General features: G+C 39.0%; 1 protein-coding gene across 1 annotated transcript in view; it reads right to left on the minus strand.

Annotated features, from left to right (window-relative positions):
* LOC148014454 (transcription regulator NOT2/NOT3/NOT5 family protein) overlaps positions 1-15,242 on the minus strand; it is a 40,792-nt gene extending 25,550 nt beyond the window's left edge. The window contains exons 1-5 of the mRNA XM_087666246.1: positions 15,012-15,242; positions 14,735-14,860; positions 14,501-14,632; positions 4,281-4,397; positions 3,367-3,417 (exon numbers count right to left, since the gene is read on the minus strand). Coding sequence (XP_087522372.1) covers positions 3,367-3,417; positions 4,281-4,397; positions 14,501-14,632; positions 14,735-14,827 — 393 coding nt within the window. The 5' untranslated portion in view covers positions 14,828-14,860; positions 15,012-15,242. The remainder of the gene's footprint in view (positions 1-3,366; positions 3,418-4,280; positions 4,398-14,500; positions 14,633-14,734; positions 14,861-15,011) is intronic.
* Between the last annotated feature and the right edge of the window lie 12,004 nt (positions 15,243-27,246).

The following is a 27,246-nucleotide window of genomic DNA, read 5'->3' on the forward strand; positions in this document are numbered from 1 at the left end:
AGCCAATTGTAGACTACCCAATTCAAGTACATTGATATGATTTAGTCGTCTATCAGAGCCTCTGAGTGACACATATCCAGTATCCGCTTCACAACATGCAATCAACCCTAACTAAAGCTCATTTGGTGGGGGTTGTTCTTCACAAACTGCCTCCAAAGTTTAATAGTGTAGCAAACACCTTCCAATCTCAAACATCTAACTCTCCGATCAGTTTCCAAATTCCAACACATGACATCATGTTACTGGAGCATGAATCCGATTTGTGGTTACAAGGGAGATTTCCATCTCATTCTAGCATCCCTCATTCAAGAGCCTTGGCTACTTCAAAGAGGGGTAACATGCAAAAGAAGAAGAAAGGTCAATCCTACTTCTATGGCAAGAAGTGGAGCCTCCACAAGGATTGCAAGAAGCTAGCAGCCTTGCGAAAACAAGAGAAGGATAAGGACTCCTGCAACTCTTCATCAACCTTGAATTTCAACAAAGATTCCAATCATGCGGCAAAGGCCGCAATGGCCACGCATTCCTCTTCTAGCCCTTGTAGTGTTGTCATCCCTCACAACTCTCCACCGTCGAAGAGGGACTGTGAGCACGTAGTGGGGCATGCTAGCCTCATCCATATGCAGGTGTGGCGGACCCTAAGCATGGCTTTCTACATGCACCAATAAAGTCCAACATATTCAAGTCTTGGAGCTGGTTTGCTTGTTAAGTTCATGATGGGAGGTGAGACAATTCAGTCTTTGCTCCTAATCTATTCCCACATGAGGAGACACTTTGGATGTCTGGCCCAAGGCTGGGAATCCATGGTCATGATGTGCTTTTTGCAAAGCTGGTTTGTGATAGGCATCGAGATTCAGCCATTGCCACTCTCTATGGTCAAGGATTGGTACAATTGGCACACCATTGGTGTCTTTCTGAGGCACCTTGGAGGTGGCTTGATCACCCATTGCTTGAGTATCTATGGTCCTCTCTTTGATTGTCATTGTTGTGTGTATTGTGGTGGATCTTCCATGATTGTCTTTTTCATTGCACTTGTCATCCATCATCTAGGAGAGGGTGTTAGCATAGTAGGCGCATTTATCATCGTATCATGTATGGAGGGTCTTTTTCCAGCTTGCTGACCTGTATTTTTGACCCTTCAATGACCTGATTCTTTTGTGACTTATTTCAACCTGATTATAGGCTTCATCTCCTCCATGTACATCAAGTGTCATTCATGCACACAGCATCCTACTAGAGAGAGGGAATCTAGGAGCGCTCATTTGGTTGCCCACATCCCATGTGATTGTACATAGCCTTGTGGTTTGATATATAGATTCCATTTCTCGAGTTCTTAATTTCTGAGTTGATGTGTTATTGTCTTTCATTCAATTCTCTACATATGTATTAGCTTCAGTGCTTTGCTTCCTTTGCTCCATATCCATCTAGCACTAGGAGCACCCATGCATAAAAATATGTGAAGGCATCGGATTTATCTTTAATGTGCATACCCTTGTGCTTTATATGGATTCCTTTTCCAAGTTCCTTATTTCTAAGTTCATGAGTTCTTACTCTTTTGTTTAGTTCTATAGGTATAAAACAGCTTCTTTGCTTTGCTTCCTTTGCTCCATGTCTATCTAGCAATAGGAGCACCCGTGCAAAGAAATATGTGAAGGAATCCGATTTTTCTTTAAGAACAAATATCCACATGTATCTCAAAAAATCATCCATTAGAAAGAAAAATATTGTGCACCATTTATGGCGATAGTGGGTGATTTGCCACCAAGATCAATGTGAATCAACAGAAGTGGCCCCTCAACTATATGTTTAGATTGTTGAGAATGTGATGTTATTTCCCTGGTTGGCATGGTTGGTGAACATCCTCGGATAGTTTAGGTGTAGAAGGCCCTCAACCATTTGACATCACAACAAACTCATGAAGAGAGTCTTGACAAGATGGCCTAAGCAAAAACGTCACTTGGCAACAGCAAAGCCATGTATATGATGAAACTCAGAGCCCTGGCCCCTTGCCAATTGGCTAGGAGAGGAACTTTGTCATCAGATATAGGTCATTAGGTTGTGCCTCACTATGAGCAATCAAAAGGTCAATCTTGGCATCAAGAACTTGAACCATGGTCATTGTGAAAAAGGCTGCTCTCCCCAAACAGCAAAGCTAATGGACAGATAACATGTCCTGCCCAACTTGGGCACATAGTAGGCATCGTCCAACATAGCGAGAATCGGGTCCTCATCAATATCAAATCTAACACAACCAATGCCATGAATCTCGGTTAATGAGTTGTTACCACATCAAACAGCTCCCACCATAGATCCACGAGTGACAAATAAGACCTCTAGCAGTGTCACATGATGGGTGGCTCCACTATCCAAACGGCTTGATGGCTATATAGATGTGTCAACTGAACCTCTCAATAGCCTCATTTGAAGGCAACTCATGAATGTTGACCAAGCTCTCAACCCCCAATATCTCTACAAAGATGAGGTGGGCCTAAGGACCAAAGCCCATTGATGGTCTAACAAACCAATTTGACATCTCCGATGTTGAAAAGGGAGCAAACTGCGATGATCATCCAAAGGCGATATTACCCTCCAAGATCCACTAGCCCTATGCTAGAGGGTAATTACCACTTTGCCTCCATTAAAGGGGTTAACATTGCAAGTGGGGCTGAGGTCTAAGAAGAAGTGGAAGGTGACTTGGGCATAGTGCCCTTGGCCTTTGAGCAATACTCATTGTCAAAACAGCTAGCCTTTTGACAACATTGGCAATAACTATTTTTCCTTGGTACATCCTATCATCCCATGTTCACTAGTCTTTGTGCCTTTATCTTTTGTCCTTTTTCTTGCCTTTCCCTTGCATCCCCTTCTAAGAAATAGAAACTAGGGCCCCATCTGAAGATAGAAAAGAGAGCTTCTTATGAACTTGATTGAACAATCAGCATAAGGCAAACATTGGCACTCAAACTCATAGAAGGTAAGCAAGGTAGTCTAAGAGATCACTTGTTGGATAAAATAAAAATACTTGGGGGACAACTTGTTTAGGAACAAAAATAAACCTCTTTCATTTGGGACACACATACATTGTGCTTCTCTGGAAAACTTTAAAACACAGCCAAAAAACTTAGAACCAAGGCCCTACTCTAATGCAATGAAGTGCACAGAAGTATTGGAATTTTATGATCAAGCAACTTTCCATAATAAGCACCTGAGTAGTCCAGACCCACTTTGATGTAAAGCCAAAGTCTCATTGAATTTCAAATTAAGATTACACATGAAGAAAATTCATGAGAATTATCACTTTACTATGCATTTGTTAAAACGTGGACTATTTCCATTCAAAATCGCCGAAACACCAAAGCACAAACTGCATACCATGTTATTCAACCAGTCCCTTGATTCTCCTTTAGCCTTTTCCTTTGGATCCTGCCATTATAGATAACATAATCAATTAGGAACTGCTGTACAGCACCTACTGTGGAAAAAGAATTTGTCATTTACATTGTGAGAACAGTAAAGACTCATACTAACAAAAAGTTGACTTGTCTATTTAACCAAACTCCCTTGACATGCCATCAGTAGTGAAGAATCACTTTGACTTTTTATTCTCTCTCTCACACCCCTCAACAGATAAGCAGAGTGGCCCTTGACCACATCATAGTTGGAATCATGTGCTGACCTTGAGATATAGAGAGGAGCTATTGTAGCTATATATTCTATACATACAGTTTTTAGACATTGAGATCTTTAGATTTTAGATGTCAAGACATATACTAGGATGCATTTTTCTCACTTTCATGATGAGATGACATTGGACACAGATGTACTCTGGTTTTGTCTGATATGACTCATTGGCCTTTTGGAGACACTAATCTCTCTCTCTCTCTCTCTCTCTCTCTCTCTCTCTCTCTCTCTCTCTCTCTCTCTGTGTGTCTGTGTGTGTGTGTGTGTGTGTGTGTGTGTGTGGCTACCCTAGTGGTAGCAACTGTGTTATCAACCCACAGACTCAGGTTCAAATCTTCACTTTTCTTCCTATTACTAGATGATTGTGAGAATATATAAACTGAACTCGAGACTTCCTGGTCACTATGTGTTCACCCTTTCACTTTCATGATGAGATGACATTGGACACCGATGTACTCTGGGTTTGTCTCATAGGACTCGTTGGCCTTTTGCAGACATAAATCTCTCTCTCTCTCTCTCTCTCTCTCTCTCTCTCTCTCTCTCTCTCTCATGTGCATATAATTAGAGGCGATTCTAATCAAATACGCAGAGTCCAGTACACTCACTGTTTTTGGCAGTTGCCCGAGCCCTTCTTTAGAGAAGGCCTTGGTTTTGGTTTCTTTTTCACAGATTTTAAAGCGTTCCATCTCTCGCTCAATAAGCTTTCGGGCATCAAGCAAAGCCTGCTCATGAAAAGACCTTGAGACCGTAAGTACTTTTCAACATGTTATGAATTTGTTTAAAAACATTAGAAGATGTGCACCCAAATGCATGCACTTAAGCACACTTAATTGCTTAACTGAAAACTTAACACTGTTCCAGACAAATAACAAGTACGGAAAACACAGCACTGCAAATAGAAAATATGATAATCTTACACTCCATCACTCACAGCTGATTACAGCAACTAAAACAAGTATCATACATTGGCACCGTCTAACTGCGCACTGTAAGTGTGAAGTTGCTCCATTCAATGTCACTACAATAACGACAACATGAAACTGAAGAAGCTTTAATCATCACAGTACTTTGATTGAGACTTGTTTTGGGTTTGGTAGCTCCATCATCCACATAAAACTAATTTCAAGTTCAGTGCAAAATATTGTGTTTCAAAACAGAGCAGCTCTTAGCAATATAATCCCATCAACTTTGAAGAAATAATTCTGCTCTCGTGACTGTAAAGAATTCCACACGCAAAGCAATTATCCTGCTTTGGTGACTGTAAAGAAAATTCCACACAGACACATGCAGAGACAGCTTTTTTACCAATATTTATTTTGCAAATTGTGCAACCTTGTGCTGCTAGATTCTTTAAAACTTTTTCATCAATAATTTCTCCTTTCTGCAAAGGCCAAAAACAAAAAATGGAGCTTTCTACTACTTCATGAATTTATAGAGTCCTACAACAAATTCTTTTTCCTTTATGAGTGATTTTCATTTGGTTCTGGTTCTTCCCATAAGATGGTGTAACTTCGACTCTGTGGATCTAAGGAACTCCCAAAGCACATCACATTCTTGAGTTGTTCCAACAATGAAATCCACAAGAAGGTTGCATGACCTGTGGAAAAGGCAAAGACTGCCATGGACAAGGCAAAAGAACCCTAACCTCCATTGGACCTGCTTATGATGAAAGCAACCATTACATAAAGAAGACTGATACACAAAGACAGTGTCAGAGCTCCAGAAGTCCTGGCCAGATTCTGGCTGAGGCTCACAAACGGGAGATAAACACTGAAGACAAAAACACATTTGCTAACATAACTATGGCAACAGCCCCAAAAATGCTGAAAGTGGAAGCCTATCAACACATGTGGCTGCGCAAATCCTGCCAGTTTGGGCTTGTCTGATGCCCCCCCGCCCCCGAGAATGGGTAATTGTATTAACTATTGTAAACATAAAATACAAAAGTCACAAGAGAACTATATGCACAGCAAAGAGACTGAAGAGACCGCAGCATGCCAAGAAGTCAAATCATCCTTGGAAATGAGGCCTGCATACTTTAAGGTATTAAACTGCCAATGTAGGCAACCTCTCAAGTGGCCAATAGGATTGTACACTCTAGAATCGGACTCAAAATGAATGCATTCTGAATAGTTCAATTATGCCAGCAGCCCCAAAAACACAAAAAGTGGAAAACAATCATTACATGTGGCTGCACAAAGTCTATCAGTTTGGCTTTGCCAAGAACCCAATCTCTTGCATGCATGGGTGCCCCAAGAATGTAATGCCCAACCTTCGATAGAAGATACCATATGTGTCTTGCCACCAAGCAAGAGAGAAATCAATGCTGACACGTATCCTTGATTGTAGTACAAAAAAAGCAAAAACCATTGGAAATGTTGCACATTGAAAGAGCGGCAGCAAGAGGGAGTCCACCCACCAGCATTCTCCAAACAAAAACTTTGCATTTGAAGGAGGTTTTATTAAGCCATCCCACCATTACAATGGATTTCCACGAAGCTCTACCTTTGTGAAGGTCACAAAGGGAATTGCACTTATTCATCAGCCATTCCTGATCTTTAATTAGCAAATGATATATCCGATTTGTGAATGTGTGCTCTAAGACCAACCTCTATTAATTTTCCAATCTTGCTAGGGATTATCCAAGTCTAAGTCAGAAAAGGGTTGCCAAACAAGCAAGGATGCTAAAATGGTTTCCCATAAATTACAACACACTCTACATACACAAAAAATCCTTTGCACTGACAAAAATGACATCAAAGTTTGTTGTGCAAGGAGAAGCATGCCAACAATAGAAACTAACCCAAGCCTTGCCATTCTCTCTGCGTGCCTTGCCCACATACACATGTTCATACATCAAACGGGCAATGGATAGGCGAAGGAGGATGACATGGTCATGGAAGCGCATGCGAGAGAAGGACTTGTGCTAGAGGCAAGATGTGTATGCTTGCAATGCACTTTGACGTGGCAACATTTTCCTCGACAAAACACACTTGTTTTGGCAATAGAAAGAGTTATAACCTTGTAAGAAATACCCTTAGACCATGTGTATGTAATCGAGCAAAAATATGAATATTTAAAATGACCCTACATGGTCATTTTGATGCTCAAAAAATAGCTTTTAATGATTGGACCAATATGGTAATTATTTCAAAAGTTTGGCCTTTTTTTTAATTTATTTGAAGAATTTTGGGCTATTTAAAGCCACTCTTGGTTTTCAATCAATCATTCATGGTGTCACAAGGACATGAAATTTTATTGCTTTGCTTAGCATTTGATTAAAAGTTAATCAAATGTACTAATGCAACGTGCACATGTGAGGTGCAAGTTAATTATTTCACAGTGTGGAACCCAAGACCCCAAAATATCAATTGATACCAAAGGCAAAAGTTGTAATAACTTATGTTTGATAGACACTAGGTGGTACCCAATGTCAAATTTTGGCCTAGACCAATTTATTGGCCACTAATGTCAATGGTGACATTAGGAACTAGACATTAATTAATTAATTACTACCAATCTAAGCACTAATAACTGCTCAAGGATACTTAAAATACTTGGTTGGTCAAATTATTTTTTGGACACAAGAAATTATTAAATTAATTTTTAAAGGTATTATATTAAGAATTAATTTAATAAGCTAGATAATGCTAAAATATGGGATTAGAAGGCTACCACTTGGCAAAACTTGCCATGCAAGTGGAAAAAACGTTTTTGGGGGCTAGTGAAAAACTATTCCAACCATTGTGAGAGAAGAGTTTGCTAAAGAGTAAGGAGATGTTGCTTATGTGATTCCACCAAGGGCCAGTCCTATAACAAGCAACATCAATTTGGAGCCTCCAAGTGCAAGTGTTAGCAGCCCAAGGTCCTTCTGGTGAAGGTGGCAACATATAGGAAGGGGCAACAATCTTTCTACTAGTCCTAAGCTGTAGGTGACAACTTCCATGGCTATTTGAGCAAGGCAACATCAATCTTTTAGCCTTTCTCAAGATGAAACTTTGAAATCTCTCTATACGGCATTCTCTCTCATCCTACAACCATCTCTCAAGTTATCTCAGCAAAATCTAGCCATTTTGAGTCATCTAAGGTGAAGATAATAGTAAATCTCCAATGTAAACCCTAATTTACAACAAAAATCAAGGTTTGATAGTCACATCGGGATGCGTACTAATAATTGAGGGCCTAGGACTTGAATTTCAACAGTTGAAATTTAAGAATTTCACGCAAATACAAGAGTCCAACCATCCTATATTAGATTTGGGACTTAATTTGGTTTTCAAGGAGCAAGGTAAAGGCCAATCCCCAAATTGGTTTGAAGGCTTGCTGGTCAGTTTTAATAGCAAGATGCACTTGGCTTAGTGGAGGAGATCAAAGAATCTCATTTGTACTCCATCCATGTGCAATAAAAACGAAAGAAATACCACAAGGGGTGCTATTTCGGGGCCAACAAATTGTCCATTGTCCAAGATTAAAGCAGTAAAGTGTGCATTTTCAGTTTATATGGTTTCACGTGGTGTAAATCTTGGAGATCATTTTAGTGATCGTCAACTTTGCATCTTCTTCTATTTGTGCCGATTTGCAAAGAGCTATCGTATAAATCTCAACCATGAGCTTCAAAATTTCAAAATCTTTAATTGGATGGCCTTAAGGTCAAGTTGGTTGAGTATCAACAGTTTCTCGCTGAATTCTCCACTACAAGAACTCCTAAGTCCCTTGATGGACCAAGTTACTCTGTTCCTAAACAAGCTACCTAGAAATACTTCCGTTTTGTGCAGCAAGTGATCTCACAGTCCACCATGCCTACATTCTATGAATTTGCGTATCAGCTAGTGCATTACACTCAATGATTTGACCAATTTCATGATGCTTTCTCCGTAGAGGGGGCTCCTATTACCTCATCTCAAAAGAGGCAACCTAGACAAGGCAAGCAAGAAAACTCAAAATCAAAACCAAAGCCAAAATCAATCTAAGAGTGCACAACAGAAAAAGAAACAATAATGTAGAGAGAGAGAGAGAGAAAATCTACAAGGAAAGAAGAAAAGAAATATACACCCTACAAGGAGCAAATGCTGAATACATGACTGATCAATCCATGCACGCAACCCACAATGTCAATGAGGGCATCAAATTACACTGATGATGATGGCAACACCAAAGACGGAGAAAGATGACAGAGTCGGAGTGTGCACTTGCTAAGAAATAAGGAAGATGATCTACCAAGTGAGTGGGGGAGACTATAAATAGGCAAATATCCCCAAAACTAGTTGACTAGTGTTTAGTGTTGGTCCGATCAGCATTCACAACTAGTAAAAATGCCAAACATGTACAAAAAATCCGGAAAAAAAATGAACAATGTCTGGCAAGGGAGGCAAACAAATGTATGCAAAAACTACTTTAAAAATGCACACAAAATCCGGACTGGAGGAGAAAATGCACTAAAAGGCAATAAGATAACTGCTCTAGAATGAGCTACCTCCTCCATCAAAACGAGTGACAGAGAAGTCAAAGCTCCTAAAGCCCTCATCTAAGGTCACACGCAAGAGATGACAAGGTATGACAAGTATGACTGCTAAAATCAAAACCAAGCTATTGAGTCATAACTAGAACTCCCAATCATCCTTAAAACCCATGTGGCGAAATGCTCCAAAGAAAAACAAACACTGTCAATACCATCAAAAGGTTAGTCGTTTTGACCACGAGCGTTGATCAAAGGCAAGAGACGCACAACCAAAACAAAAGACTTAAACCACCACCTCAATCGAGTAACCCCTAGCAAAGGAGACAAGTTGGCAATAACCAAAACTAGGGGCAATGGCGAGCCCAAATTCACACTATCACCAATCAACCATCACAAGCAATATTGTTTGAAAGGTGGAAAGGCTAAGCAAAAATGAGAGCACAAGCAGAAAAAGTAAGCAAGAGCTATAAAGATTGAAGCAAGAAGAGAGAGCAAGACAATATCTGGGAACTCCAACAGTCGCAATGTGTGACCTGTCTTTTCTTATTCTATTATCATAGAAAGAATAAAGTAATAGTGATGGGCGGTTGCCACCTGCAAAGTACAAGTGTGTGCGCACTAAGTACAAAGTAAATATGGGCAGCTAGGCATAGGCAACCTTTAATCCCCAACAATTTCTCAATTAAAGATGAATGTGCTTGAGTGTGGAGAAAACAAGAAAAAAGGTAACAAAGTACAATATGTATATTTAAGTACAATTGAATAAAAAATAAACGTCATCTCATCCTACACCCTTCTTCTTCTTAAGGAAGGCATAACATTTCATTGGGAGACTTTAAGTGAGTAAACCAATAGGATTTTCATCTATAGAGATCTTGACAAGCTCTATCTACTTGTCCTAAACCACCTCTTTGATAAAGTGGTAACGAACCTCAATATGCTTAGTCTTCGTATGAAAGACAGATTTATATGCCAACTAGATGGCACTCCAGAGTCCGAATGCAAAGTAGAAGTCATATTTGTGATACCATGGTCAGCAACCAAGCTGCCTAACCATAGGGCTTCCTTACAAGCCTCAAGGGCTGCAATGTACCTAGCCTCAACAGTAAACAAGGCACTGCATTTCTACACGCTAGCATCCAAGAAACAACACCTCCAACAAAGATGAAGACATAGCCAAAGGTGGACTTCCTACTATCTACTTGTCCTACATTATCAAAGTCTATGTAACCCATGACTCCAGTGTACTAGCTGCCATAGCAAAGGCACAAGTCTGCAATGTCCTTAAGATATCTCATGATACCCTTCACGGCGTACCAATGTTGCCTATCAAGTGTCGCCATATAACAAGCCACAACTCCCTCTGTAAATGCTATGTCAAGTCTAGTGGCTTTCGTAGCATACATCAAGCTATCCACTGTGGACGCATATGGGATCCTGAGGATCGAGTTTCTGGAACAAAAGGTATGAAATGGGTTTCATAGGTTTCATACAAGTTTTGTAAAATATTAAAAACGGGTTTCATTCGAGAAATAAAACAATATGAAAGCATTTTATGCATATACTATATAACTTATGTGATGTAGAAAATACAGATTCACATTATTCATTATTCTATACAATAAAAATGGACATTCAACCTAGCATCAATATTTGCATGCAACATAGTCCACTATCCATGCCCAACATTAACTTTAGTCGTAAAAGGAGTCATCAATATATACAATCATTATGGATAACAACTCAAGAAAAACTCCTATGCGCCGATATTCATGTCAAAATGTTAAGTAAATGCATGATAAATGATGATTACAAAAGTCTTAAGGCGTTTGACTCTAAAATTTGTGAAAGTTTAAAATAGGTGTTTCATACATTTATAAAACGCCTAGGTATGAAACAAGTTTACTAACCTTATGAAACAGGTTTCTTGGCAACTATGAAAACATAGCCTAGTGGCCTCTACATGATTATTCACTTCCTTTCCCAACTAACAGCAAAGGACTTAGAGTTCCACCGCTTCCAAGCTTAGTCACTACACAAAAACCTGCGAACAATGAGCACCTCGAGCATTATCGCTTCAAACACCTTGAGTATGACTCGTTCTATGAGCTATCAATCATTAAATGGTTGAGGGCCTTCTAAACCTTAAACTATCCAAGGATGTATGTTCCATGTGCCAACTCAGGAAACACCACTTCACTCCATTCCTTCAGTAGACCACACATAGAGTTAAGGCACCTGTGAGATTGATTCATGTTAGTCTTTGTGGACCGATATCCACTACTGCCCTTAATGGCACACTATATTTCTTTTTAATAGTGGACGACTTTTCTAGGTACATGTGGATATACTTTTTAAAGCATAAATCTAATGCATTCGGTGTATATAACTTAACACGTCGTCGTATAGGTTGTATGAGGAGTGATTCTGGTAGTAGTGAGTTTATCTCCCGTGAGTTTTACCAAGTTTCTACAAGAGCATGCCATTTCTCACCAGCTCGCCTCTACCAACTCCCTCTCAGAATGGAGTAATAGAGCACAGGAACTAGACTATGATAAACATGGCATGCTCTATGTTGTCCATAGTACAGCACCCTAAGCGCTTTTGGGTTGAGATTGTTAACACTTCAATGTACATCCTCCTCAACCAGTGCTCGATTGCAATAGTTCCTCAAATGACCCCTTCAAGGCATTTTTTGACACTCCGCCTATCATTTCTCGCTTCAGAGTCTTCGCTTGTCATGCTTACACAGACACTCTTGATAATAAGATAGAAAAGCTTACTCCCCGAGCTAATCTTTTGATTTTTATTGGCCATTTCTTTGAGGCAAAAGCTTATTGTTTGTTCAATTCTCGAACAAACAAGATGATTGTCTGAAGAGAGGTCATTTTTTGTGAGAGATATTGTGTAGTCCCCTACACTGACCTCTATGCCAATTCCTCCTACTATATCGGAAATAGTACAATCTAAGCCAGGTGTGCTACCCACTCCTAGCCCACTTACAAAATCTTCAATACCCATGCCTCCTCCACAAGACCCGTTACCTCACAAGTACCAGCAAACCATATGAGATTTGAGAATCCTATCAACTGATTCCACTCCAAGGGGCCTTAGAGATATGCCCAAAATGCACCTAGTGTATCATTTGTATTTATTTTTATGGCAAATTATAAAGCGCAATCTAGGTCGAAGAGTTAACAAAAGGCTCTAAAGCATCCCCAATGTTGAGAGGTCAAGAAAAAGGAGCTTAAGAGTATTGATCAAAATGAGACTTGGACCTTGATGAATCATCTAAGAAGCCATAAGAAAGTCATAAGAAACCAAGTAGACATTTAGGACCAAACTGAAAGCCAATGGGACTTTGGATAAATACAAGGCTCTCAAGTCTCCTTGTAGTGTAAGGTTTTCAACATAGCATAGGTTATGAGGAGACCTTCGCACCCACTACGCAATTGATATCATTCTGTCTATTGGTTACCCTTGCCACTCGCCACATTTGGCTATTCTATCAAATGGATGTCAAAAGTGCCTTCCTAAACAATTACTTTGGTCTTTGGTACCTATAAAGCACATGTTTGGGATAGAGACTCCCCTTCACTAGTAGGTGAAGGCAAATCCCCCTTATCTGAAGAGAAAATCTCTTCTTCTCTAACAGCTCAATAACCACGGAAGAAACTGGATAGAATGGGGATAGAGTAGGAATACTCAAATGACGAAGTAGAAGAACAAGAAGGAACCGTCAAAGGAGAAAGGGAAGCAAGTGGAGAGAAAGAAGAAGGGGGAGGAGTCACAAACGAAGAAGTGTGAATGGGTAACCTAGAAGGAAGGGAAGGGGCTGATGGCCCGAGTAGCGGCGGTTGAGGCTGGGGAGAGGGAAAGGAATTGGGGAGTGAGGGCAAATCAATCGAAGACAAAGAACCATCAGCAAAAGAACCATCTACAAGATAATCAGAGGCCGAAGCCTTATCAAAGATCACGTCCTTTCTCGCCTCAATCTTTCTTTTCGTTGTGTCGTAGAGCCGATTGCCCTTCATGGTCAAGCCATAGCCCACAAAGATAAGCTCCTCCAACTTGGAGTCGAGTTTGCTCCTTTTCTTCTTGTCCGTGTGGACCAACGCATCACACCCAAAGATGCGAAAGTGGGAAACATAAGAATTCTTTCCAAATAAAGCCACATAGGAAGTCATATCTTGTAATACAGAGATAGGAGACTAGTTGCGGATGCAAACCGAAGTAGTCAGCACCTCGCCCTAAAGAAAATGAGAAAGATCCCTATGCTCCAGCGTCGATTGGGCTATCTCTAGCATGATCCAATTGGCACACTCCACCATACCATTCTTGGATGGTGTGTTCAGATGGAGGAACTCCATCCAAATGCCATCATCCCTACAAAACTTAGAAAAAAATGTCAGAACAAAACTCACCGCCATGGTCTGCTCAAATGCCAAACATTGAAAGATGTTTGCATTTCCATAAACACCCACCAATTGCAAAAGTTGGAGTATGCCTTGCTCTTGTACTCCAAAAAACAAGGCCACACATAACAATGGAAGTCATCAACAATCAATGTCAAATGCAACATTGCTCCAACATCCAAGAAAAGGTTCAAAAGTGTTCCCAAGGATAGCATTATTTTCTATTGTTTCCATATGTCAAGGCACAAAAGCCAAACTTACTTGGGTATACTATGGACCCAATTGCCAAAAAATGAAATGTCACAATCCAAGGTGGATGCCTAAGATGATCTAAGATCAAGATTACAATATTATCCAAAGAGGGACACAAGAAGTTGCAGACAAGGGATCAACAGAGATCGTATTTTTAGAACTATGGCTCTAACATCCGTTGCACATGAGATATAAGAAAATGGCAAAATATTTTGAGAACAATGGCTCTAACACCCATGGTTGGATTTTAGTGGACTAAGTTGGATCCTGGAATTATCATAGTTGAAGATAAGCCACTCATCCGACAAGATATTCCTATGCACGATTTTTAAACTATGCTAATTAAGCCATGGTCTTGAGTTTCCTAAAAGGATTGTTGAGACGATGGTCTTGCTTACAAGAATATCATCCAGACTGAACTAATGGTTACCGAGAAAGTGGAGAAATACTTGTTTCTTGTACCAGATATTGACTTGTTCTTCACCCTAAAACCAAAATGGAGCCTTGTAGCCAAAGCATTCCAATCCTCTCCTACATTGAAACACAATGAAAATGATACATGCTACGATCAAACAGCAGACTTGGTGATTTCCAAAGATCCCCATGGTAGCCTAATGTGAGAGAATAGGATGGCTCGTAGTGTCGAGTGTATTCAATATGTGTAATCTGAGTGATTTGATGTACACCACCAAAACCTCACCTTTTTGTCCTTGATTTCCGAGGATTGAAGCCATGTCTTAATTTGATCTCTTGATCTTTGGAGTTTTTTAATTTCTTTCTTCAGGTCTGCCTCAAATTTCTCCTTCTGGTTTGCGTTTTCTGTGTCATATACCTGATCAAAAGTGTTCAGTCATAACCGATCATCAGCCGACAGGAAAACATCCACTCATTCACACTGTCCACGAAATAGTCTTCAATGGAGATCACGAGAAACCTTATTCCATATGCTGTCAAAGACCTCCACCCCCTCCTGAACCTTCTTCAGGACTTTATCGATCTCCCCTTGCAGTTTGCGAGTAGCGCCCATTGCAGCTTGAAGGCTAGATGACCACCAAGTAATCTGCACAGTTCTTTCTTATGTCATCGACTACGGAATACAAAATAATGGATTCTGCATTCAAGTAACAAAAACCCTCGGTAGCACCCGCATTTTAAGAACTCTAAGTTATCTATGTACTAGAAGCAGTTAGGTTTTGTGGCAGAATGTTTACCGTGTAGACAAGCGGACATTGACAGAATTCTGGAGACACCGTTTACGAAATAGTTTAGGGAAAGGGTCACTACCGAAAGAGCGAGTACTTGAGTACAGAAATTTCTAAGACCAGGCAACCATGAGAGTCATTCTCGTCGATCGGAGACACAGCTTGTGCACATGCCCTTCTTCTCTGTCATCGCAGAACGCTAGTAGTGTTATTATATACAGCATTCGCATTTCCGATTATAATAACGTAGATAATATCCTGCTAATATTACGCGCCCGTTTTTGCAAGCAAAAGGAACCATCCAACAAATCAGAAGACATAAGTAGCTTTATATTTAAAACCTTAGATTCATATGTTTTTGTACTTCTACCAAACACATTAGTAACAAGAATGTTCAAGAGTATAACAAGGGTCAAAAATAAGATGAAATATCCAACATATGGACTCTTTCCCCATGTGAGTTTTGGAGAGAAAACAGCTATTATTTTTAGATTTTCCCTTAAGCATTTCCAATTTTTTAGGAAACTCTTGTTTGATAAGGCAAAAGTTTGATAACTTTGCCAATAGTCGTTTGACAACGTGGGAAGGAGATGAAAAATTTGCAAGCATAGTTTCCTCAGAGCAGTGCTTCGATTTTGGAATGCTTTGGGGAGAAACTCTCTAGCTCTCTACCTTTTGACATGAAACTCAAGCCTAGCAACAGTGATAACATATGGGGGTGGTTCCTTTGAGAGGATTAAACTCCCATGTGGGCAAATACTATCCATGTCCCTAACATGTGGGAGGCCTCTTGATTGCATGCTTGCAGGGGGGCTACTCATCACAAGCATCCCCTTGAGTCGAAGGGAAGGGGAAGAGAGCAATAGTGGAAAACGGTAAAGATGTACAAAGGGAATGGAGCTTAACAATATTGAGGCGCCAAGCAAATACCATAAATGCTATTGTTATCAAAAAACAATTGCAAGAAAATTAGAAACAATTCAATAAGTGAAAGAAAGGAACAAAATTGAAAGGGAAGGAAGTGTTGGAAGTCCCTGTGGTTTTCTCACTCTCTTAAATCAAACAAAATGAATTTTGATTTTACCTTTTGTGGCCTCTAGATGTACTTCATGGGAAGAGCTCCTACGAGAAGGAATTCCCAAAATGGTTTTCACACACATTCGGCAACAAAGCGATGTTCATGCAGTCTAGATTTGTGGGCAAGAGTTCTCATGCATACAGTTGCTTCTCGCACTAAGCATGATTTGTAGTTAGCTATCATGGCAACCTAGTTTACTCAATGCTATGGACTTTTGGGTCTTCCTAGAAAGAGATCACACTCCATGAATGCTCAATTTGGGTCACATTTCCTAGCCTACCTATGTGGCTTGCACTTAAACCAGAGAAATCTTATGGGACAAGAGGAAGCCACGACCAAACATGCTCAAGGTTCACGAAGTTAATGGCATTGAACTCATTATTGATGTTAAGTTTTTAGTTTTCCAAGATGTATGTTTTGTCTATAAGGAGCATGGCCACTTTGCCAAGGATTCCCCTAAAAGAGAGGGTGAAATGGAGAAGGTACAGGACACAAGCTAAGTGGTAGATGTTGAAATATCAGAGTGAGAGCAAGAGAGTGTGGACAAGAGGAAGAGAGAGAGATAGCTCAAGTACAAGAAGAAGATCTTGCTTAATGAGTTGTTCACAAGAACAACTAGTACACTCTCCTCTGCATTGAGAGTGATCTTTAGGTTGTTTAGATAGCCTCTCGATGGCTAGGGTTAGGGTTTCCCTTTGCCTTCCAGTTCATTCATACCTAGCTACCCTTATCCACCCTTGCATACATAGGGTTCACATGCCTATCTCTCAACACCCCCCCTCAATGCCATAGTGACATTGGACTACAAGACATGTTAATGCCCCCCCTCAAACAAAGTGGGATGCCTTTATAAAAATCAAGCTACAAGAGTGCTTATAGATAGAGGATTTGCAGATTTAGAAAAGTCGATCATTAAGTGGGTTGGAGACAAAGTTGGCCTCCAATTCTTTTGGTACTTTAGGGATGGTACGACATTTACGAGTAATATGCCCTTTCTTCTTACATTTGTTACACTTCATTTTGTCAAGATATTTTTTCCAACAATTGCGACAAGATGTCCATTTTTGTTGCAGAAGGAGCATTTAGTGAATATAGTATGAACCAAAAGTTGGTGTCTGATGCTAGGAGGCATATTCCACAGTGGATTCCATGAGGTTTTGCTATGGATTCCATAAAATTTTATTTATTGCCAGGGCTTATACACAAGGTGGATTGCTTGTGGGAAAAGTTGATGGGGATGCCTGCCTTTTTGGGCGTCTTGTTAATTTAATATACAAGTGGGTGATTCCATAGCGGGTGATTCCGCAAAATACATATTTAAATTAATAGACATTTATGAGTTTAGAGTGCGCACTCATAATAAATTAAGGTTAGGATTGAGTTCTAACCAATTTATTTATTTTGTAGCTGAAGACTTCTAGGTATTCACTTTTGTCGGTTTAATTTTATTATTTTCTAACAATTGTGAATGCTTCAGTTGATGTGTAGAACAGGCAGTGGTGGCACTGGGAAGCACTAGGCGATAACGTGTATTCAAGTTATTTAGAAGAAATTATCAATTTTTGATGAGCGCGTATCTTAGGTGTGGCGCCAATATTTATTTTGACGCGCTTATTTATTGAAGCGCTTGTCATTTATTTATTATTTTTGTATACACATGGACGCACAATTTAAATATTTGTATTGGACATTATATTTGGGCACCGACTGACTCCTTGGGTGCCCAATAACTTTAATTCTTTAGTGGGACAAAAGCAAACACAAAAGCGAAAGCGTGCTAATTGTAACTTGGGCTATTTTTCATCTCAAACTTCTGCTTCAATAGCATTTTCACATGAAGGATATCTTCATTACTGTCACCTGTCATAATCAAATCATCAACATAAATGACAAGTAGCATAATACCTTTCTCTGTTTTTCTCACATAAAGTGAGAAATCTGCCTTGGAAATCTGAAAACCAATAGTGACAAGATACTGTCCTATCTTGTCAGACCATGCTTTAGGTGCTTGCTTCAAGCCATACAAGGCTTTCTTCAACCTGCAAACAAACTCAGGATGAACAGCATGCACATAACCTGGTGGCTGCTCCATATAGACCTCTTCTTGCAAATCACCATGCAAGAAGGCATTCTTTACATCCATCTGATGTAAAGACCATCCCTTTGATGCAGCCATAGCAATGACTGCTCTTACGGTTGCCATGCTTGCAACCGGACTGAATGTTTCTTCATAGTCAATGCCATATGTTTATGCATACCCCTTGACTACTAATCTTGCCTTGTATCTGTTCACAGAACCATCTGCATTGTGCTTCACCTTATAAACCCACTTACAGCCAATTGCATTTTTACCTTTAGGCAAAGGTACCAATTCCCATGTAGCATTTGCTGGAGATCAATAATATATAAAATACATGCTTTGTGGAGCACTCACACAAGGCATGGGGAAAAATTGTACCCGATTGGTCTTTTGCTTCATGTCGTGCAAGATTTCTCTCTTGTTTTTTGTGTAAAAGTAGAGTTCTTTTGTTCTTAGGGACCTTCGAGCTCACTACGTGTGCATACAGCATCCAATCCGTACACTAGTGGTATCAGAGCGAAGCTGAGATCGAGAGCTCTCAATCGCTTACCATCTTGCGCGAAGGCGGAGCTCCTGGAACGATCGAGCTCTACAGTCAGTCTCGTGGCAATTCGTCAATACCAGTATGTTCTTGGCAGTCAAGAACCCCCTGCTACGCACTCAGATCGCGAAGGACCGGTCTCTACAGGCGGAGGACCACGCGGGAAGCTTCTTCATCAACACATTTTTTTTTCTTCAAGACCAGAGAAGACAGCTAAGTCAATTTAAGCTTAAAAGCTTAATAAGCTTTTTAATAAAGCTTAAACTCCAAATTTCAACGACGACGACGGCAGTATTAACTGAAGGGCGCCAATTCCGTCGTCAACATCCTCTTGTCGCAAACGTCTAAAAAAATTTGTTAAGTTTTTTATTAAAGCCTAAGGCTTTAAAAGTTTACTTAAGCTTAAAGCTTTACTAATGCTCAAAATCCCAATTTTCAACTCTCTTCCATAGCGACAGTTCCCACTGGACTAAACACGAACGTGTCTTCAACTCTCTAGAAGCCCCTGTTCACACCTATGGACTAACAGAGCCAAATTCCAGAAAACAATTTGCAACACGCAGTCTACATGCAAGATTATCTTCTTGGAAGACAACTGTGACATCAAATTCCGCATCCGCAAAGGAGAAATACTACAAAAAGCCATTTAAAAAAAAGAGAGAAATAAGCCTTGTAAACCTGACTTTGAGCTACGCTCATCTTGCTAACAAAATTTCGAGTGTGTGAGGTCTTTTGGAATTTTACAGGATGTCTGATCAAACCATGGAAGATTTTATGGCTGAAGGTGACCTACCCGAACCAATGATGGAGCAAAAACTGGATTTGATTATGATGCAGCTTCAAGAGGAACGAAGAGCACATCAAACTTTGCAAGCTCAATTGGCCAATCTGCAACAATCTACAGCCGACCAAGATGGACTGCAATTTGAAGATCTTATACGACGTACGATCGATGCAACACTTGAAGCACAATCTATTCGGAAAGAAACAAATATAAGTAAAAGAAATTTCAAATTTCGTACTTTCAATGGGTCACATGATAGAAAGGCTGTACTTGCTTTTATGAGTCAATTTGATGATTATTTCCTCGAAGAACAATATACTGAGAAAGACAAAATTAAGTGTCTCACTAATCATCTAGTTGACCGAGCATCCCTATGGTGGACTGTTGTCCACAAGAGCATTGATTGTCCTACTACACGTGGGAGACTTTCAAAAAGAAATTTTTGCAGAATTTCCTTCCACCCCAATTCCATGAAAAAGCAATCAAACAATGGGCTCTTCTATAACAAAGGGATCATGAGCCTATTTCACAATATACCGAGCATTTTTGGAATGCTTTATTGCAACTACGAATGCTTGAAGATGTACCTGAAGCAATCCATAAACACAAGTTTATGTCTGGCTTACTTGGACATTTTTATGTGGAGGTCAACATGTTCAAGCCAACGACTCTTGAAGATGTAATTTCCTTGGCCCATGACACTGAAGACAAAATTCGAGGACAAGAGAAGTGATCACAACAATTTCAAACTAATGGTAACTTTGGTTCAAAACAATTCAATTCAAATTTTTGAAGATTCAATCAAAGTCGTTTCCTTCCATCTTAATTTCGTAAATCTTGGACACGACCACCTGCTTTACCATCAAACACAAATCCAAACCCTAAGCCATCTCTCCAGCCAAATCCCAACATTCTTAAACTTCCTGCTATTACCAATAATGTATCTAAAGCCAAACCCATAGTCTGTTACAAATGTCATCAACCTGGACATCTAGCGGCGAATTGTCAAACCAAAAAGCCAACTGTTCATATCAATTATTTGGGAGCGACAAAAGATGAAGACCATGAAGAAATGCTGGAGTTTACGGAAGACGATGAAGACATTGGTACTACTTCAGATACTTTACCAAGTATGCCAAATCCCCATTCTTTATTAACAATGAAATGTCTTATGCATGGTAAAGAAAAGACTGTTTCACATGATGATGGGAGCACACATGACTTTATTTTTGCAAAATTGGTCAAAGAATTGAATTTACCTACTGTTTTTACACATTATCGCGTCAAGGATGCATTCTTAGGCACTAGATACAATGGAACACAAGAAGTGCATAACTTAGAAATTAAAATTGGTGATTATGTTGAACGTAGAATTTCTTAGTTGTGCCTTTGTAGTCTAGTGACATTATCTTAGGAATGCCTTAGTGTCATCATTACAATCTTGATATAGACTATTCCACGCATTCAATGAAGATACAGGCTAAATGTGCATTACGAAAAGGTAGCAAATCCTATTTAATATGGGTGAATGAAATCGAAGCTAAAGAAAATAAATTGCATCCTAGGAATGCACAATTTCTTTCACAATTTCAAGATTGTTTTGCTACTGACTTACCATCTAGCTTACCACCTATACGTCTCGAAGATCACAAAATAGACCTAATTCCTGGATCACAACCATCATGTAAAGCACCATATAGACATAACCAAATTGAACAGAAAGAAATTCAAGCCCAAGTTGAAGAATTGTTAACCCGAGGACTCATTAGACCTAGTAGTTCACCATTTGGTGCATCTGTCTTATTAGTAAAGAAGAAAAATAATACATATTTCATGTGCATTGATTATCGTGCCATAAATAAGATCACTGTTAAGAATAGATATTCGATTCCTAGGGTAGATGATCTTATGGACAAGCTACAAGGGTCTGCAATATTTAGCAAGATAGATCTTAAATCTGGATACCATCAAGTAAGATTGGACACATCTGATATATTCAAAACTGCATTTAGAACACAATTTGGACATTATGAATTCCTTATTATGCCTTTTGGTTTAACTAATGTACCAGTCACATTCAGTCGTATGATGAATCGTATATTTTTGAAGCATCAGCATTGTGTCATTGTTTTCTTTGATGACATATTGGTTTTCAGTAAGAATGAGAATGAGCATTATGAACATTTATCTTTGGTTTTCAAATTATTGAAAGAGAATCAATTATATGCTAATCCTAAAAAGAGTGAATTTTTCCAAACACAAATTGAATATCTAGGACATATTGTTTCATCTGAAGGTATTAAAGTTGACCCTAAAAAGATAGAAGCAATTTTGAAATGGTCGATACCTAAAAATGTGTACGAATTATGCTCTTTCTTAGGTCTTGCTAGCTTTTACAGAAAAATCGTGAGAAATTTTTCATTGCTTGCATTACCTTTGACAAAATTATTAAAGAAAAGCATTGTGTATCATTGGTCCGACAATCAACAAAAGTCCTTTGATTTATTGAAACATGCTTTAACTCATGCTCCCGTATTGCAATTACCTGACTTCAATAGACCATTTTTCCTAGTAGTCACTGATGCTAGTGGATCTGGAATAGGAGCAGTCCTTATGCAAGATTCTCATCCCATAGCCTACTCTAGTTGCAAACTCAAACCTTCCGAACTTAAGTATTCTACCTATGATAAGGATTTGCTAGCTGTAGTACAAGCTTTACGTCAATGTAAACACTATTTAATGGGATCTGAATTCATGATCAAAATTGACCAACAAAGCATTAAACATCTCCTTAGTCAACCACAAATATCTGACCGACACGTTAAATGGGCTGCTTTTATTCAAAGTTTTCATCCACTTATACAATATCAACCCGAAAAAGAGAATGCTGTTGCCGATGCTTTAAGTAGAAGACCGATGATTCATAATATTTCTGTGATATCTTTTGACTCTCTTCTCCCTATGAACGATACTTATGACCAATACCCTACTTTTCAAGCTCATTGGAATAAATTAGTTGTAAATAATTGGATTCCCATTGATTCATTGTCTTACATTGATGGATTTATGTTTTATGAAAAAAGATTATGTGTAACTGTTCTATTTCGATCATTTGTTTGGCATGAAATTCATTGTCCCCCGTACCAAGGCCATAGAGGAATTATTTCTACTTTACGTACACTTATTGAAGATTTTTATTGGCCATACATGGAATCTGATATATCTAACTTTGTATCTGAATGCTTAATTTCCCAAATAGTTAAAAGACACCATGGTAAACAATATGGTTTATTAATGCCTTTACCAATTCCAGAACGACCATGGGAACATATTTCAATGGATTTTATCACTGGTTTGCCTAACACTAAAGCTAATCATAACATGATTTGGACTATTGTTGATAGGTTTAGCAAACAAGCATATTTCATTTCATGCAAGAAAACGTTAACTGCATCTCAAGCTGCTCAATTGTTCTTAAAAACTGTTTTCACTAATCATAGTTTACCAAAAGTTATTATTTTTTATCGTGATTCTAGATTCTGCAATAATTTTTGGATTACTTTGTTTGCTAATTTAGGAACAAATATTAATTTTTCATTTGCATTTCATCCCGAAACAAATGGACAAACAAAAGCTACTAACAGTACCATTTTAGATCTTTTGCGTGCATACACAATTTCAAAACCACAAACATGGGATACACATTTACATTTACTTCAGTTTGCATACAATAACACACCACATATAGCTACACAGAAAGCACCATTTGAAATTATTTATGGATATAGATTACCTACACCTGTTATATCATTGTCAAACAAAGTTCAAGCTGCTGATGATATTGCTAACATGCATGCTATTATTTTTTATGAAGTTAAAGATATGCTTGCCAAAGCCCAGCAATCATACACAAAACAAGCCAACAAGAAAAGAAAACATATGAGTTTCAAAGTTGATGATTATGTTTGGTTACGAATTGAAAAGCAAAGATTACAAAGTGTTGACAAACACCCTATTATAAAGTTAGCTCCTAGATTTTATGGACCTTTCAAGCTCATTCACAAAATCAATGAAAATGCATTTAAACTAGAATTACCACAACACTAGAAAATCCACAACACTTTTCATATCAGTTTATTACGACCATTTAGAGGCCAATTATATGTATACATTGTCTATGAAAACCCTCCTTTGCTAGAAGAAGAAACTGAAATCCTTGAGCTTGAAACTATTCTAGATACTGACTTTATGACCACTAGAACTGGCCATAGATATTCTAGATATCTGGTTAATTTTAAAAATCATATTGTGGATGCATGCTCGAGACCTAAGTGCTTACCCCTCACTGCTGGTTCCACATTGAGCTAATAGCAATTGAGGACAATTGTTATCCCACCCCGAGGGTATGATGCCAGGAGGCATATTCCACGGTGGATTCCGTGAGGTTTTGCGGTGGATTTCATAAAATTTTATTTATTGTCGGGGCTCATACATAAGGTGGATTCCTTGTGTGAAAAGTCGATGGGGACGCCTGCCTTTTCGGACGTCTTGTTAATTTAATGTGCAAGTGGGTGATTCCGCAAAATACATATTTAAATTAATAGACGTTTATGAGTTTAGAGTGCGCACTCGTAAAGGTTAGGATTGAGTTCTAACTAATTTATTTATTTTGTAGCTGAAGACTGCTAGGTATTTACTTTTGTCGGTTTAATTTTATTATTTTTTAATAATTTTGAATGCTTTAGTTGATGTGTAGAGCATGTAATGATAGCATTGGAAAGCACTGGGCGATAGCGTGTATTCAAGGTATTTAGAAGAAATTATCAATTTTTTATGGGCGTGCATCTTAAGCGTGGCGCCAATATTTATTTTGACACGCTTATTTATTGAAGCGCTTGATATTTATTTATTATTTTTGTATGTGCATGGGCACACAATTTAAATATTTATATTGGACATTGTATTTGGGCACCGATCGACTCCTTGAACGCCCAATAGCTTTAATTCTTTAGTGGGACAAAAGCAAACACAAAAGCTAAAGCATGCTAATTGTAAATTGGACTATTTTTTGAGCTTGGAGATCAATAATATATAAAATACATGCTTTGTGGAGCGATCACACAAGGCATGGAGGAAAATTGTATCCAATTGGTCTTTTGCTTCATGTCATGCAAGATTTTTCTCTTGTTTTTTGTGCAAAAGTAGAGTTCTTTTGTTCTTGTGGACCTTCCGGCACTCACTACGTGCGCATACAGCATCCGATATGTGCACCAGTGTCATGGGATATTGAAGTGGATTCCTGACTAGTGTTGTCTTCTTTTTTATTTCTTTTCTCCTCGTCTAAACAAGATTAGATGGTGCTTTCAAAGATTGGATTAGGGATATTTGTAAGAGTAGTTACAAGGGTTGGAAATACCTTCTTTATAGTCTTCAAGAGAATTGCAATGGCTTCTTCATCATGAATTGGAGCTTGAACTGAGGATAGTTGTGCCATGAGCCCCTTCATGTGAGAAATGAACTTACCTAGGTCTTCTCCATGTTTATACCCCAAACTAAAAATTTCAATCTTAAGGAAAATTTTAGTGTTCTTTCTTTTAGCACCATAAAGCTTTTCAAGCTCATCCCATTTCTCCTTGGCAATGGAGATTTGGTCAATGTTATGTGATGGATTAGGGATTCATCTACATGAAGCATGATTATGGCTTGGGCTCTTTCATAATCTTCTACATCAAGTGGGCTTGATGGATCAATAACCTTGGTCCCTTTGATAAAGGGCCAATAGCCCCGTTCCTAATGCCAGGAGGCATATTCCACGGTGGATTCCGTGCCACGGTGGATTTCGTGAGGTTTTACGGTGGATTCCGTGAGGTTTTACGGTGGATTCCGTAAACTTTTATTACCGGGGCTCATACACAAAGTGGATTCTTTGTGCGGAAGTTGATGGGGACACCTATCCTTTTCGAGCGTTTTGTTAATTTAGTGTGTACATGGGTGACTCCATAGTGGGTGATTTCGCAAAATACATATTTAAATTAATAAACATTTATGAGTTTAGAGTGCGCACTCGTGATAAATTAAGGTTAGGATTGATTTCTAACCAATTGATTTATTTATGTAGCTGAAGACTGCTAGGTATTCACTTTTGTCGGTTTAATTGTATTATTTTACTAACGATTGTGAATGCTTCAGTTGATGTGTAGAGATAGCAGTTGTGGCGGTGGAAAGCATTGGAGGATAGCATGTATTCGAGTTATCATCTATATTTTGATGGGCGCATACCTTATGCATGGCGCCTATATTTTGTCACGCCTATTTATTAAGGCGTTTGATATTTATTTATTATTTTTGTATGTGCATGGGCGCACGATTTAGATATTTATATTTGGAGATTGTATTTGGGTACGCCTGACTTCTTGGGCGCCCATTAGCTTTATTTCTATTTGGCACAAAAGCAAACTCAAAAGCCAAAAGCGTGCTATTTTGTAATTTGGGCTATTATTTGAGCTTGAAGATGATTAATACATAAAATACATGCTTTGTGGAGCGCTCACGCAAGGCATGGGGGGAGATTGCACCCAATTGGTCTTTTGTTCATGTCATGCAAGCTTCTTACATTGATTTGTGTGCAAAAAGTAGAGTTCTTTTGTTCTTGGGGACCTTCTGACGCTCACTATGTGCGCTTACGGCATCTGATCTGTGCACCAGTTTCATCATTTTATACTTCACTAGTACCTGCCATGGATAAATGTCTTTTCTATCAAACTTACGGATTTGAGGTCTAACATCAGCATAAGCCATAGTCATGATAGGAAGGTCTTACCGATTGCTCTAGGCAATGGCAGTGTCTAGTCCTTCACACAATGGCCAATAAGTGCAAGAGCAAAAAGAGATGATTAATACGCACCACGCTCAATTACAAGATGAGATGAGGGATGAGGACAATGGTCTATGTGTTCATAGCCTCATAATGACAATGAAGCACTCAATACATATGCTTAATATAGAAACTAGTCTTCTCAAGACTGAGGTTTAGTATAAAATATCTTCCACATGCTGATTAGAAATAGGATCATGATGATGAGATGTAACAGTAGTGCTTACAAACGCTCATCTCATAGTATATGTCTACAAGTCGGCTTTCTCGCAAGCTTAATGATGTTCACCAAGCATATTTGAACCTAAGATGGAGCTTCCAGATCTGTAAGAGACTCCACGGGACTTGAGTTAGTGATTAGAATCATTATTAGTGTCAATTAGGGGATTAATGTTGGGAAAAGAAAGCTTGAAACTTTATGGCTATGGCTGCCATTAGGGCACATAGTTAAGGTTTTGCTTTGTGTGAGCAGTAGGAAAGGAATTTCAAGAAACCCTCTTAGGTGGAGATAGCCCACTTAAGGTGCTAACAAAGCCCTATGGTGGCTTGGATGATTGTGTCCTCAATAGGTTGTGCCATCAAGCCAAACTTATTGCCACGAAATCGGCACTAGATTTACCAAATCCAACAACGATGTCCTCCTAGTTGCCCAATGTTGAGGTTTGTTGTGCCGCATTGAAGTGCCCTGAGTTGGAGAGCAAGTCTCCAGAAGAAAGCAAGGCAAAATATGCTCTCTTTTTTCTCTCAAGGTCCTCCAACAGAGGTGGGTATGGCAAGCAGCTATGGAGGTGAAGAGGTATAATGAGAAAATGGCATGCTCATATGCACTTAGTGGGAAATGGAGTTGAAGGAAGCTTGTTGGATCAAAGATGACTCTGATATCATGT

This window comes from Lygodium microphyllum, chromosome 25 (assembly GCF_053477565.2).
Source record: "Lygodium microphyllum isolate KBCC chromosome 25, Lygodium_microphyllum_v1.1.10, whole genome shotgun sequence".
NCBI classification, from domain to species: domain Eukaryota; kingdom Viridiplantae; phylum Streptophyta; class Polypodiopsida; order Schizaeales; family Lygodiaceae; genus Lygodium; species Lygodium microphyllum.